At 40.5% G+C, this 16,129-nt stretch overlaps 1 protein-coding gene across 2 annotated transcripts in view; it reads left to right on the forward strand.

Moving 5' to 3' along the window:
- The window catches only part of rab3gap2 (RAB3 GTPase activating protein subunit 2 (non-catalytic)), a 90,728-nt gene that overhangs the window by 31,531 nt on the left and 43,068 nt on the right, over positions 1 to 16,129 (forward strand). For both annotated transcript variants that reach the window (XM_078229761.1, XM_078229762.1), the window contains exons 7-12: positions 2,002 to 2,103; positions 4,661 to 4,760; positions 7,947 to 8,045; positions 8,749 to 8,897; positions 9,147 to 9,226; positions 10,265 to 10,354. In XM_078229761.1, coding sequence (XP_078085887.1) covers positions 2,002 to 2,103; positions 4,661 to 4,760; positions 7,947 to 8,045; positions 8,749 to 8,897; positions 9,147 to 9,226; positions 10,265 to 10,354 — 620 coding nt within the window. The remainder of the gene's footprint in view (positions 1 to 2,001; positions 2,104 to 4,660; positions 4,761 to 7,946; positions 8,046 to 8,748; positions 8,898 to 9,146; positions 9,227 to 10,264; positions 10,355 to 16,129) is intronic.

Genomic DNA, 16,129 nt, shown 5'->3' on the forward strand with positions numbered 1-16,129 from the left:
GCAACAAGTGCTTGTGGAAATATTTATGCCGGTTGAGGGATGTTCTGAGCAAGAAATCTTGGTTTGGTTCCCAATAAGGTTTCTAATTTAAATAAATTATCCAGTTCGGAAATTGAAAGCAAAATTATCACCGTTGCAGATGATATCAAATCAGGAAGATTAACTGAAGGAGTTAGCTCAGAAATTGCAGTGAGAAAAATATATGTGGACAGAACAATAACAGATGAAATTTGTTTGGTAGACAAATGTGAATGCTACATCTGGGAATGAAACATTAGATCATAGAATCATACAGTGCAGAAGGAGGCCATTCGGCCCATCGAGTCTGCACCGACCACAATCCCACCCAGGCCCTACCCCCATTACCCCATGCATTTACCCTAGCTAGTCCCCCGACACAAAGGGGCAATTTAGAATGGCCAATCTGCCGAACCTGCTCATCTTTTGACTGAGGGAGGAAACCGGAGCCCCCGGAGGAAACCCACGCAGACACGAGGAAAATGTGCAAACTCCACACAGACAGTGACCCAAGCCGGGAATTGAACCTGCGTCCCTGGTGCTGTGAGGCAGCAGTGCTAACTACTGTGCCACCGTGCTGCCCAATGGCATGCATATTGCATGGATGTGGATGAAACTGAAAGCGACCCAGATGTCTTATGGGCTCTGTTAAATATGTTCACCAATACTATATAGTCACAAAAATGGGACACAAGTCAAAGGGAGGCATGGACTAATATCTGTGCACTGGCAAACCATACCTTGAATAATATGCCTATTTCTAGTCACCAAGAAATAAGAGACTGCCAAATGCTAGAGAATGTGCAGAGACAAGCTGCAAAGCTGTGACCAGTGCCAGTTGTGTTGAGTTAGCAGGAAAGATTGGATAAACTTGGCTTTTCAGCTTGAAGGTATCTGAAGGATAATTTTCTAGAGAAAACATTGATCCAGAATATTACTTTGGAAGTAAATTGTTGGATAGAACTCGAAGATGCAAGGCCATATTGGTAAAATATATTTTTTTGGACTCATGTTAGGAATTTTTTATGGAGCAATATATGTCTGAATGGTGTGTTATTTGGAGGTCTTATGCTCCAAGCTTTGAGAAATCAGGAGGTTAGCCACTGCTGCAGAAAATCAAGCTTCTGACAGGCTTTTAGCCACATTATATATCGTATGTATATTCCTCCAGAATATTTTTCAGAATGAGGGGGTTGTGGGGTGAGGTGGGTGCAGCTGGGTCAGCATTTGACATTTTTGTTATCAAGGAGGAAATATTAAAATCTTGTTGGAGATGGTGTTTGCCTGGCACTTAATCAGGGATGTATGTTACTTGCCACTTGGCAGCCTAAGCCTGGATGTTGTTCAGTTTTTGCTGTGTGCAGGCACAGACCACTTCATTATCTGAGGAATTGCAAATTCTTGCCCTAGAGCAGCATAGCAGCAATAACATTATTATGCTGCAGGATTTGTGAAGCATTGCTGCTCCTTCATGTTCAGTCAGTGTTCACAGTTTCAGTAGAAGATTGTCAGTAACTTTTTTTGACAGTGGGTATTGGTAGATTTATACTTATTATGGCAGAATGTTGATTAAAGTTGGAGAGATCACCAAATACAAATTTAGTCAGCAGGTCCGGCAACATCTGTGGGGAAAAAAGCAGAGTTACCATTTCAGGTCGATGACCTTTCATCAAATTCATTGTAATTAATTTCCCATTGATGCAAACTTGGTCCACACTTGTCCACCTCACTCCCTCTTGGATTGGTGCCACACATCCAGGAATGGGGAAACCTGCTACTCCACTTTGCAGGATTTGGTTCAAAGTTAAATATTTTTAAATGGAGAATAGTGAATAACTCTCCATAGTCTCACCTAGCATGAACCGAAAGTGATTAAAATTAATGGTGCTGTAAAGCTGGTTGTCTGCTTAAGAAAGTGGACAGTGACAACTGTTGTTTCTTTACATTGTTGTTAGAAGAATTCATTCTTTGTTTTTTGTGTAGAATGGAGTACTCCTTTTGGCACAACTTTTAAATGAAGACCCAGTCCTGCAATTGAAGTGTCGGACATACGAGATTCCCAGACATCCTGGTGTGACAGAGCAGGTGAGCTTTTGCAAAGCATTTTAGAAACTGATTGGATAAGGCACTCTGTTAACCAGACCTGATTATGTAGTGCATATGCAATGCTGCTGAATAGATGATATCGTATTTTTATTATCTAAATATTTATTAGATATCTCGTATAGTACCTACACCATGGTAGCCACTGGTAAAGATGTCTGTATAATGTGCTGGGGGATTTATCAAATTACTTGGTTTGTATTTTTACCGTGTGAGATATTTGGAAGTACAGTAAAATTTTGTTTTCTAGTACTCTGCCAAACAGAATTCCCTCAACTGGAATTCTGGGGTTGGGTCTGTTTTTTGACTGGCGATGTCAGTCACATCGGTAGTTATTATTGGCGGCCTGCCCTCGCTCCAGTCTGAACCTCCTCCTGTTCTGCAGCACAATGTCCCTTCTACATTGCTTTCGAGATCCGTACACTCCTCTACTTCTCACGAGACCTCAACACCCGTGCTGAGCTTTCAGATTGGATGAAAACACAGGACTCACCTCGCCTCTTAGTTAACAGGAATATTTGATTAATCAGCACCTCTGATTCCCAGAGCATGATAACAGCAGATTTTCCTGTTTGACTAGATTACACAGAAGTGGTGCAGTTCAACCTAACTGGGTTAGGTTAAGGAGCTTTTTTCCATAGTTAATTACAAAGTCAAGGGTTATTTTCATGTTTATCTTGCAATATTTGTGGGGTAGGTTACAAGGTTGTTATGCCTTGTGGAGTCTGAGTAGTAATTTTAGGATCGTATTTTTAAGCTGAGTTTGGTGAACTGGTATATTTAGTTGATGTTGTCTTATTTATTGGACCATTCAGTCTTTAGTGCAAAACAAAGCAACAAAAAAAATTATCCTTGATTAAGAGACACAATTCCCTCTGTGAATTGGGCTTATCTTGGTGAAACAGGGAAAATATAATTTAAAGTAATCCTCTAACATGTTAATTTTTGTGATGGTAATATTGCATGGGAGTGATTTGTGCACCCATGTTTTCAGAGTTGTTGAAGACTTTATTGTTGTACAGTTGCACTTCTAACTTGCCATTCTATGACTATATTCATCTCCTACAATTAAGCTTGGAGGAGAGAGAGGATTGAATTTTCTTATGCTGTCTATCAGCCATATGGAGGTTATAAAAGCAAGTTACTCGATAATAAAACAATACAAACATTACATAAGAGAGGACAGCTGCTATGTATTTCCTGATGGAAAAGTGAGAAAAGATTTTATTGCCTGATTTTCAAAAATGCAGGGGGCAGTTCTCCCAAAAACGTTCTAAATGTTGAATTCGTGGGAAAACCGGTGTTAATCACGATTGTTTTTACACTGCGAGTTCACACTTGAATCTCCCACACTCTGCAATGCAGAGGTCACAATCGTGAATATCATTAAAAGTTTGGGGGTGGGGCCTATTCACACCAGAATCTGACAGTTCTGGGCCTTTGCAAATGCGCAGTGGCCCCGATCTGTCAGCCTGCAGTTTGTTGGCCAGCTCGATCGCTGGCTAGCCTGGGACCCTCGCAGTGCTGCCCGACCCCCCCCCCCCCCTCCCCCCATCGCAGCCCCCATTACCATTCCTGGGCCAGCCCCGATCTCCAGACCACCCCCCAGTCCGCCCTGATCGCTGGTTCCCCGAAAGTGGGGAGCTACTGTAAACCCTGCCGGAGTGAAATTGTATTGGTGGGTGGGAGATGTTATCGGGCCCGGAGAATTCCGTCCCAGGCCCGATAATGACATTTAAATTATCATCAAATAAGATTAAAATAACTTACCCGCTGCTCCCACCGGTTTCCAGCTTGGTCCTGACCGCGCTGGATATCCGGTGCTCGAAGATGTACGCGCGTCGGGATGAGAGAATCACCTCCGCAGTGTCTGCAAGGGTATATCTGCTTAGTGTCTGAAAATAACTAGAATAAATCTGACCAGCTTTTTTGCCACCTTAATAATTGACAATCCATAGAATTCTCCTCTCAACTTGTTGCAGACTCCAACCATACTCAAGAAGCTTGACACCATCCAGGTCAAAGTAGCCCACTTGATTGCTAGCTTTTCCACAAACATGCAATCCCTCCACTGTCGATGAACAGTGGCAACCGTGTGTATCAACTATAAGATGCATTGCAGGAACTCATGAAGGTTCCTTAAGCGGCACCTTCCAAACCCACAACCACTCCCAACTAGAAGGACAGGAGCAGTAGATACCGAGGAATACCACCACCTGGCAGTTCCCCTCCAAGTCACTCACCATCCTGTCTGGAGATATACTGCTGTTCCTTCACTGTCACTGGGTGAAAATCCTGGAATTCCCACCCTAATAGCACTGTGAGTGTACCAACACCTCAGGGACTGCAGTGGTTCAAGAAGGCAGCTCATCACCACCTTCTGAAATGCGATAAACACTGGCCTAACCAGCGATGCCCACATCTCATAAATGACTAAAAAATGTAAAAGAAGCTATAGTCTTTGAGATAATTTTGTGTTATTCCAATGATTTCTTGCTGTATTATGACTGGAATTGGAATTCTCATTTTGTTTTCTAAGCACGAGGAATTGAGTATTCTCTATCCAGCTGCGCTTGTAACAATTGATGGATTCAGTCTCTTTCAGTCTCTGCGGGCCTGTCGAAACCAGGTGGCAAGAGGTAATGTTTTTAAAAATATTATGCTTGGTGTATTAATTATATTTATGGTAAAAATTTTAATTGCATTTTGGTTTCTTTATGCCAGCAGCTTTCAAAATGTACTGGGGGAAAGGGTGGGAGGTTTTCTGCTAGTCTGACACTCCTCGATGCCAAAATCCAAACTCCTGAAATCGAGCATGGAAATATTCAGCACATAAGACAATGTCTGTGGTGAGAAATAGAGCTAATGGGTGGAATCTTCTTGTCTCACCAGGAGCAGGAAGCTTGGTGGGCAAGGGAACTTACTTTGGTGGGAGGCCAAAACACAGTTTCCTGATGGTGGGATGAACTTTAGCAGTTATGGTCTCGGGACTTTAAAGGCGTGTTAACAACAGGTTTATCTTCCCAATGAGCGATGTCTGGAAGCTCTTTTGCATATCATGCATGCTCATTAAAAGTATAGCTGCTGGAATTAAATTTTCTCCAAATTAAGTTCCCCACCAGCGAGTAATCAGAACATCACTTTTAACGACTGCACATAAGTGGTGTGCAACCTGTGAGGTAGATATGATGATGATTAATAGTGAATTTTGGCTGTATTATCCTCTTTGGGGAGTGCCCCTATAAATGTCAGCCTATGCTTGAGACTGGGTGGTGGCAGTGCAGTGTGCATGGAGGATGACCAAGGAATGGAGGAAGTGTCAGTGGGAAAGGATGGAGCAGTGGCCAGGCAAAGGTGGAAGGGAAAGTCTGGATGCCCTTTAATTATGGCACCTGGACTTTCAACCCCATCAGGTAATATCAAGGATGTATATTTAATGAGCTGAAAATGCAAGATTGCATGTGGTCAGTCGTTGCAACCGGTTCTTCGGCTGATGGGTGAGCTCCCGTTGGCCAAAAAGTATCCCGATCGTTTACTCGTTTTCTCCCCGCAGATGTCGCCTGACCTGTTGAGTATTTTCCATTTTTATTTCAGATTTCCAGTGTCTGCAGTATTTTGTTTTTTCTCTGAAATCAAGTGTTAACCTCTAAAGGCTATAGCAGAAAATTATTTTATTATTAGAATACTGTAGCAAAAAACACTAGTAAAACATTCCTAGAGAAATTATGCTTGTAACTTGTCTAATATTCACGGCTGAATCTTGGTATCTCAGAAGTTAAGTTTGAAAGCCTCTGTTGCATTAGTATCCATACCTTATGCTGGTTATACTGTATTAATCATTCTGAGCAAAGCATTTATTTTAAATAGCAAAAAATAATTTATCAATGCCTGGTTTCTAGAAAAGATAAACCTATTGAAATAATGTTCTGTGTTTTTAAGCTGTTTGGCTCCTGGCAATGCTGGAATATCCATCATTTTAGAAACTAATTTTTGCTTAGTCTTCAATGGTGAAATCTGTGATGAGATTGGTAATCATTTTTTTAAAATAATGAATGCATCATTCAAATCTAATGTCACATACTCCAAAATCATAAATCTAAGATTTCTCAATTTAAATGTGATCTAAGAAGCAGCTGATAATTTTTAAAGAAACAAAATTTTAAAAAATCACCCTGGTTAAATTTCTGAGCCCCTTTCTCCTTTCCTGTTCACCCTCTGCCTCCCACATCCACATTGGTACCACTTTTTTTTAATGAAAGACAGAAAAAGAGCAAGTAATGTTGTGGTGCTGGGAGGCAGTTTATGTTCATCAATCTTGGTGTCATAAATGTCATGTTCACGCTGTTGTAATCTAGAGTGAAGACCTGAGATTTATAAGGGAGGAAATCCATTATTTTTGCCCCAGTAATATTATTTTCGCCCAAACACTTCATTTGTAAGTTTCTCTGAATATTACAGTAGCACTCTAGTATTTGCAGAACTCATTTATGATGTGCCTTGAATTTGGAAAATCATCTGTCGTGAAATATGGTATGTGCACTGGACTGTGAAACTGCCAGAAATAGAAATGCTGCAGGCATGAATTATTATAAATAATTTTGTCATATTGTGCAGAAGAGAAACTTTGTGTGACATGATGCAACAAGGCAGCTTCTCCAATCGGAGTGCAAGTTGTCTTCAAATCATTACAATCCATTTACTTTGTCTAGGTGGAATATCTTTTTTTCAGTTTTGTTGCTAATTTTTATTTCTAAAGTTTGATTGAAAATTGTTCTGTAATGTGCCACAACTACTGCACAGTCTACCCTGATCAATTGGCATTTGGGAGCAGTATTGGTAGGTGAGTGGTAGAAGTGGAAGTTTAGAGAAGATGCCTTGACTAGGTAGGATAATGAGAGAGGAGCATATCTTGAGGTTAGGAGTGCAATGTTGTGTGCGATTTCATAAACCTGACCGAGGTGACAGCAGTAATTTGTTTGACTATCACACCTTGAGATCCCACTATAGGTGCTGTCAAACTCTGGGAGTCCTAGTCTGGATGTTTGATTAACCAAGGGGGTCGGTTAGCTCAGTTGGCTGGACAGCTGATTTGTGATGCAGAGTGAGGCTAACAGCGCAAGTTCAATTCCTGTACCGGCTGAGATTATTCATGAAGACCTGCTTTCTCAACCTTGCCCCTTGTCTGAGATGTGGTGATCCGTAAAGGGGAGAGCAGTCTGGTCATCTGGGATTATGGTGACATAAAAAAAAAATCTTTGCTTGATTAACTAGGGATTATGGTGACTTTTAAAAAACATCTTTGCTTAATTAACCAGAGGAATTGTTAATAAAATTATTACCCATCCATCAATACTAAGGAAAGCTGTTTAGTTGTTGTTTTTGTCCTAACAGTAAGTGTAGGTCATGATGTAGACAGTAGCAGTTCAAGAAGAAGGCTCATCACCACCTGCCCAAGGACACCTGGAGATGGGAAATAAATTCTAATCTTGCTGACAATGCCTATATCCTGAGAATGTTTTTCTAAGTCAGACTTTTTATACAATTCTCATTTCGCTAGAAGTCAAGCTCTAAATTTGCTCTCTCAAATAACACCGTCTCTCTGGAGAATCTCCCACCATAGCTTACGAGGGATTTGCTATTTTGGGGTTCCCTTGTATCATTACATTTGGTAGTAATGCAGAACTGAAAATTAGGGCATCTCCAGCAGGATTTGTTATTGTATAACAATCCTTGTCTGACAAGTAAATTGAGTTATTGCACAAAATAAATAACATTATGTTCCTCAAAGCAGCATATTTTACTGTCTTGCTATGTTATTCTTGCAGCTGCAGCTTCAGGTGCTGAGAGCATTCAACCTCCACCACTAACTTACAAGAAATGGGGCCTGCAGGATGTTGATATGATAGTGGACCATGCAAGCATAGGTAATGAAATAATCCATTCTTAGAAAAAGTAACAGCATCTCATAAGGTTTTTGACATAATAATATCTGCAGACAGCTTGGTTTACTGACTATCAGAAGGAGATGAGGTGCTGGGAAAATCAGTAGTTTTGAATGAGTGCTAAATTCTCCGTTCTCACTGGCAGCCATGGTGGGACGAACAAAATCAGAGCATTCTGGCCATTTTGTCAAAGCTTTTCGTTTTGCACTCAGACAACATTGTACTATATGAGAAGAGAGTGCTGATTAGTTGGCAAATACACTCTGGTAGAGGCATTGTCATGGAGAATGCACCAGTTAATGGTGATTGACAGTTAACTGCCAGGCATTGTTTGAAAATTTAAACCAGGCAGCTTGACTCTGGTCAAGACATTGCCTTGAGGAATGAACCAGCGAATGGCAATCACTTATTTTGTTCAGCATTTTGTTCAGCTGAAACAGGCGCAATGTGTATGCATGTTCTTTTTTTCTGCAAAGATCCGAGGCCTCAATATTAATATATGTAGCTTCCTCTGTGCTAAAAATGTTGCTGGTAACCATTTTAAGGCCGTCAGACTCGCAGTATTGGGCGCATTTACGTGTACTGGAAGCTACATAGTGGAGCAATTATGTCCTTATGGTTTACTGCAGAGTGGAACATCCTTCCATGTATTTGTGTCATAACTTTTCTTTCTCTTTTATGTTAGGAATCATGACCCTTTGTCCATTTGATCAGTTGAAGACTGCCTCTGTTCTAGGTGGATTTAATGCTACTGTAAAAAGCAGTCCACCAGCTATGTCAGAATATGTAACAGTTGGTTCTGGTCCATTTGCTGGTTTCTTCTACGCTTTGGAGGTGTGTGTGATACTTTTCAGTCTCCCTCAATTCAAGATTGTGATTTTAGAACATCCATGCATCTAAATAAGTCTCTGTTAACAGCAAATAATGCATTATTTGAATGTGTTTCATGTAATGCATTTTCAATTGAGAATTAAATGATTTACAACAGTTACATTTTCTGCTGGTAACTTTCTAAAGCCAATATTAAATAAAAGGATTTTGCCCACCATTTTGATGAAGCATTATCTGTTCATCTATTTGCAGGGTAGTACCCAGCCATTGCTATCGCATGTTGCTTTAGCAGTTGCCAGCAAGCTCACATCAGCTTTATTTAATGCAGCTAGGTAAGAATGCAGTTTTCTTTGTTGATTTTTATTGAATTCAAAGTTATTGAACTGCTTCTTGATCATTTTGAAACTACATGCCAAATTGCTTCAATTGTGCTCTATCCTATATGCCTATAATAAGGTTAAATGGGGTTTGGGCTTTCAAGTTAAATGGGGATATTTGCTTTTCATGCACGTCTGGCTTGGATGACCTCTTAGATACTACTTCATGCATGTTCACATTCAGACACATTCTTTCACCTTTTTCAGATATGGATTTAAATTAACTTTGTCTTTGCATTGTACTCTGCTTAGGTTTGCATATTGCAAAATGAATTGCTAGGCTGCAATTCACAGTTTTATCAGCTTCCGGAGAAGATGAGACTGCAAATTTTAATAGCTGCCCTTCCAGTTAATGAATACAAACTTCCTGAGTTTTACATTGTATTTAGTCCTCATGAGCAATTAATGACAATCTACTGCACGCTGGGGACACTTTTTCTGCTCATGTTGTGCCTAACACAATCTTTCTTCAGTTCTCTTGGATGTTGCCTGTAATAATTGTTGGATTCTTTCAGTATTCGTTGTCCTTTATCAAGCCTTGTGTTCCAAAAGTTTATTATGCTCTTATTAGAAAATGGTATTTAACACAAAATTAAAAACACAGTTAATGATGGAATCTTGTAGTTCAAGTATAAATTTAAAATATATTAGAAAAGCTTTAAGTAGAATTGTGTTCATGAAATGTCATTGTTCACACAATTGAATTATAGTAAAACATTTCAGGGCCAGTATTCAGAAATTCTCCCCCAAAGTCAGTGCTCCCTTGGTTAGCCCGTCAAATTTTCCATCCCGCCCATGACGATTCCCACCGTGGGTGGGATCAGTAAATCCCAGCCTAAGTGTTTTTTTTCAATGCTATGTCTTGGCTGATGGGAGTGGCTTTTTCTGTTAACTGTGTAGAGGTGATATTTTAAAGTAAATAGATGCCTGGTTGGCAGATTTACATTCTGCCTAAACCTTAACAGACTATGACTATTATGATCCATTTTCTAGTGGATGGCTTGGTTGGAAAAGCAAGCATGACGAAGAGTCAGTGCAGAAACAGAAGCCAAAAGTTGAACCAGCATCCCCTCTTGCTGTAAGGTGGGTAAATGTGTATTTAATAACAAAAATTGAAGAAACATTAAGATCTCATACATGTCATCTGTCAAAGTTTTTTTTCAGCTGTCTTTGCATTAGCCTTCTGAAGTCCGTGCTGTTGCAACATTAAGAAATCTTGATAAGTTGCCCAGGATTCCTCAAGATCATATAATTCTAGAATAGTTCAGAAGGAGGTGATTCACTCTTTTGAGTCTGCACTGGTTCTTTTGAAGAGCAAACCAATTAGTCCTAATCATAGTCATAGAGGTTTACAGCATGGAAACAGGCCCTTCGGCCCAATTTGTCCATGCCGCCCTTTTTTTAAAAAACCCCTCAACTAATCCCAATTGCCCGCATTTGGCCCATATCCCTCTATACCCATCGTACGCATGTAACTATCTAAATGCTTTTTAAAAGATAAAATTGTACCCGCCTCTACTACTACCTCTGGCAGCTTGTTCCAGACACTCACCACCCTCTGTGTGAAAAAATTGCCCCTCTGGACACTTTTGTATCTCTCCCCTCTCACCTTAAACCTATACCCTCTAGTTTTAGACTCCCCTACCTTTGGGAAAAGATATTGACTATCTACCTTGTCTGGCCCTTATTATTTTATAGACCCCTATAAGGTCACCCCTCAGCCTTCTACGCTCCAGAGAAAAAAGTCCCAGTCTATTCAGCCTCTCCTTATAACTCAATCCATCAAATCCCGGTAGCATCCTAGTAAATCTTTTCTGCACTCTTTCTAGTTTAATAATTTCCTTTCTATAATAGGGTGACCAGAATTGTACACAGTATTCCAAGTGTGGCCTTACCAATGTCTTGTACAACTTCAACAAGACGTCCCAACTCCTGTATTCAATGTTCTGACCGATGAAACCAAGCATGCCGAATGCCGCCTTCCCCACTCTGTCCACCTGTGACTCCACTTACAAGGAGCTATGAACATGCACCCCCAGATCTCTTTGTTCTGTAACTCTCCCCAACATCCTACCATTAACTGAGTAAGTCCTGCCCTGGTTCAATCTACCAAAATGCATTACCTCACATTTGTCTAAATTAAACTCCATCTGCCATTCGTCAGCCCACTGACCCAATTGATCAAGAGCCTGCTGCAATTGGAGATAGCCTTCCTCACTGTCCATCATGCCACCAATCTTGATGTCATCTGCAAACTTACTAACCATGTCTCCTATATTCTCATCGAAATCATTAATATAAATGACAAATAACAGTGGGCCCAGCACTGATCCCTGAGGCACACCGCTGGTCACAGGCCTCCAGTTTGAAAAACAACTCTCTACAACCACCTTCTGTCTTCTGTCAAGAAGCCAATTTTATATCCATTTAGATACCTCACCCTGGATCCCGTGAGATTTAACTTTATGAAACAACCTACCATGTGGTACCTTGTCAAAGGCCTTGCTAAAGTCCATGTAGATAACATCAACTGCACTGCCCTCATCTACCTTCTTGGTTACCCCTTCAAAAAACTCAATCAAATTTGTGAGACATGATTTTCCACTCACAAAGCCATGCTGACTGTCCCTAATCAGTCCTTGCCTCTCTAAATGCCTATAGATCCTGTCTCTCAAAATACCTTCCATTGCTCTTTTCTTGTATCCCTGTATTTTTTTCATATTTAGCAAATTCACTTTAAAGGTGAATATTGAATCTGTATCCATCATCCCATCAGGCCATACATTTCAAATCACAAATACTCTTAACATAAAGTTTCTCCTCATGTTGCCTCTTGTTCTTTTGCCAATCGCCTTAAATCTGTCCCCTCTAGTTATCGACCTTTCAATTATGGGAACGGTTTCCCTTTACTCTAAAACCTTTCATGATTTTAAACACCTATGAAATCCTTTTTTGGTCTCTGCTGTAAAGGAAACAAACTTCAATTTTTTCATTCTACCCACATAACAGTAATCCCTCATCCCTGGAATCATTCTCGTAAATCTCTTTTATACCCTTTCCAAAACCTTCACATCCTTCCTAAAGTGTAGAGCTCGGAATTGGGCCTGATAATCCACCTGGGTCAAAGTATTTGGCAGCTAAAAGGCAAAATGATTTGTTTTTGGTATAAAGGAGAGAAAATACTGCTTCAAAGTTCATGTCTATACATGGCAGGATTTGGAATTCAAATGTGCTCAGCTTTTGTTAAGATATGAAAAGTAGTGTCAGCTGGCTGCATTAAAATGAATAAGTTGGCTTGACACAGACTAACAATACTGTGCTGTCCTTAACCAATTGCAAGGTCCTGTATCCACTTTACCTATCAGTTATTCCATCTGCAAAATATGCTTCTAACAATTCAGCGAATACTGAAGAAATATACTCCACTTCCAATGAATTTGGAAACTGGAATATTAATTCTAATATTTTTTGGTAAAAATCAAAAAACTTAAGAAGAAACGTATTATCTGGTGTAGAATTTGAAGCAATATTTCCGGAATTAAGCATCCAATTATCATCTAACTGAGCTACCAGGTTCATGAGGAATTCCCTACACCAGTGGTTCTCAACCTTTTATATGTCATGGCACACCTGTATGCTGTAAAAACAAAATTGAGGCACACCTCTTGTTTTCTGTCTTCGTCCTTACTGGGAACTTCATTTTAAACTTCTCCCTGTTCTCTTGCCTGTTTTTTTTTACCTCTCCCTGTCTCTCTCACTTCTCCGAGTTTTTGCACCTTTTTGAGTTTTCGCAGTTCGTCCAAGAGCATGGGGCCTTTGGCTTCAGCCCCAAGTCATAGATCATAGAATCCCTACAGTGCAGAAGGAGGCCATTCGGCCCATAGAGTCTGCACCGACCACAATCTCACCCAGGCCATATTCCCATAACCCCACATATTTACCCTGCTAATCCCTCTGACACTAGGATCAATTTAACATGGCCAATCAACCTAGCCCGCACATCTTTGGACTATGGGAGGAAACCGGAGCGCCCGGAGGAAACCCACGTAGACACGGGGAGAATGTGCAAACTCCACACAGACAGTGACCCGAGGCCGGAATTGAACGCTGGTCCCTGGCGCTGTGAGGCAGCAGTGCTAACCACAGTACCACCATGCTTGTTGGTCATGCACATGGTCCTGACCAAATCTAAACCATGCACGTGTGGCTCTTTCCCAGCTGGCGCATGTGCGCGAGGCCCAAGATTTGTCGGGTCTTGGAGATGCCAATCACAGAGCTGAAGAAGAAGGTTAGTTTTAATTTAATTACCTGAATTTTGAACCAGTTTGAATTTTGAGCACAGTGGGGGGGGGGAGGGAGGGTGGTCTTCACAGCACACTGGTTGGGAACCACTGCCCTACGCAAAGCCTTTAAAAGGATAGGGGGAGAATAGTATTTAAATAAATTCATTAATTTTGTTTCACTGTCTGGCTTGTTATGGATTGTGGCAAGTTAATTGGTGTTCTGTGTGGGAATGCAATTGTTTCTACCTTGATAGTATTGCAGAGCTTCAATAATAAATCAATTGCCAATCACAGCATTAACAGTCATTCGCTGATATCATTGACAGACAGCTTCACAGAACCAGATTCCATATGGTAATTCTGAGATGGTAAAATTCCATCCTGCTGCTGGAAGCAGGAACAGGATTGGGAATATTTGTGATGCTTCTTCGTCCTCCCAATAGATGTCCATCACTATTCATGACTAAATGTGACAGGGCTGCAGAGATTTGATTTGATCCCTTGCTTGTGGGATTGCTTATCTCTGAATATAGCTCACTACTTCTGTTTATAGCAATATATTCCATTTATATAGTGGATGTGGCACACAACACAACGGAGAATGTCGTTAGTGTGAAGACCGGACTTTGTCTCCATAAGGACTGTGCAGTGATCACTCCTACCTGTCATGGACAGATGCATCTGCAACATAGAGATTGGTGAAGTTAAGGACATGGTTGTGCTTTTTCCATCTTATTGGTGACTACACTTCAAAAATACTCAATTGGCTGTGAAGTGCTTTGTGACGTGAAAGGCACTGATGTTATGCACTACATATAATAAAAGTTGTGCCAGTGTTTATGCTCCACATGAACCTGTTCCCACTCGTATTTACTTCATTTCACCATATCATCATATCTGCCTACTTGTTTTCTCTGATGTACTTCTCCTTAAATACATCTATACTGTTCAGCTCAAGCATTTTGTGTGGCAGTAAGCTCACCACTATGTAAATATAATACTTAATTTCTATAGAACCATAGAAATGTACAACACAGAAAATTTTCATTTGGCTCATCTATTTTAGTGCTGTACAATTCTAATCACCAACAGGGTTCACTCCTCATAGTGTTGTATTTACTCTACTTCAAGTATTAATTCAGTTTTCTCTTATAGAGTAAATGGTCTGCCTCAACCATATGCATGACAAAAAATTGGGTGCACCAACAAACATCTGTGCCAAGAAATTTCTCCTAACCCCTTTTCTCTCTCTATATTTAATTGATGTCTTTTCTTCTAACCAACCATGGATAATAGGCCACTCAGTTGTATCAACCTGTGAACAATAACTATAATACTGGGTGGAACTCTTGGCTCCAACCTAGGTATCGGTTTGCATGTGGCAAAGGGACATCTAACGTGGTTGACCTTGCAAACTCCTCTCCTTTAACTTATAGGGACTTCTGCCAAAATTGAGAGAGCTGTCCTACAGATTATCAAGCATTAGCCTGACGTGGTTATACCGATCAGCCAATGTCCCAGACTCCTTTATCATAATTCCTGGGCAAATCCAATCAAGACAATCAGCCTATCCTGACAATTACTGCCCTATCAGCCAAATAACCGGAGAGGAGGATGCAGATAATCTGAAATGGGATATAGATAGGTTAAGTGGGTTGGCAAAAGGTTGGCAGGTGGATAATATGTGAAAAGTTGATGTTGCCCATTTTGGTAGGAAGAATAGAAAAGCAGAATACTATTTAAATGGAGAGAGGTGGCAAAATACTGTTGTATGAAGAGATCTGACTGTCCTTGTATATGAATCACTAAGTAATTAGGAAGGCAAATGGTATGATCTTACTGCAAGGAGGATAGAGTATAAAAATAGGGAACTCTTGCTGCAACTGTACAGGGCATATTGGTGAGACTGGATTTTACTGTGTATAGTTTTGGTCTCTGTACTTTAGGAGAGATATACTCACAAAAGGTTCACTAGACTGACTCCTGGGATGGAGAGATTGTTTTTTTAGGGAAGATTGAGCAGATTGGACCAATACTCATTGGAGTTTAGAAGAATATGATCTTATTAAAATATGTAAGATTAGGAAGGGGCTTAACAGGGTAGATGCTGAGAGGAAGGTTCTCCTCATGGGGGGAGTCTAGAACTAGGGGGGCACATTTAAAGAAAAGGACCTCTGATTAAGGCATAGCTGAGGGCTGAATTTCTTCTCTCAGGAGCCTTTTGTCTTTGGAATTCACTTCCACAGAGAACAGTGGAGGTTGGATCATTCAAGGCTGAATTGGGCAGGTATTTGATCGACAAGGAAGTCCAAGGTTATGGGAGGCAGGCAGGAAAGTGGAATTAAGACCATAATTAGATCAGCCATGATCTTATTGAATGGTGGAGTGGGTTTGATGTGCCAAATGCCTGTTCCTGCTATTTCTTATTATGTAATGATCTCATGATCTCTATATTGTGATGACCAGAACTGCACTAAGTATTCTGAGCATAAGCTAACTAATGTTTTATATCAATTCATAGACCCCAAATTAACATTGACATTCAGTCTGGGATTCTGGATTTTATCTTTTCCTT

This window comes from Mustelus asterias, chromosome 15 (assembly GCF_964213995.1).
Source record: "Mustelus asterias chromosome 15, sMusAst1.hap1.1, whole genome shotgun sequence".
In the NCBI taxonomy this organism is placed as follows: Eukaryota; Metazoa; Chordata; class Chondrichthyes; order Carcharhiniformes; family Triakidae; genus Mustelus; species Mustelus asterias.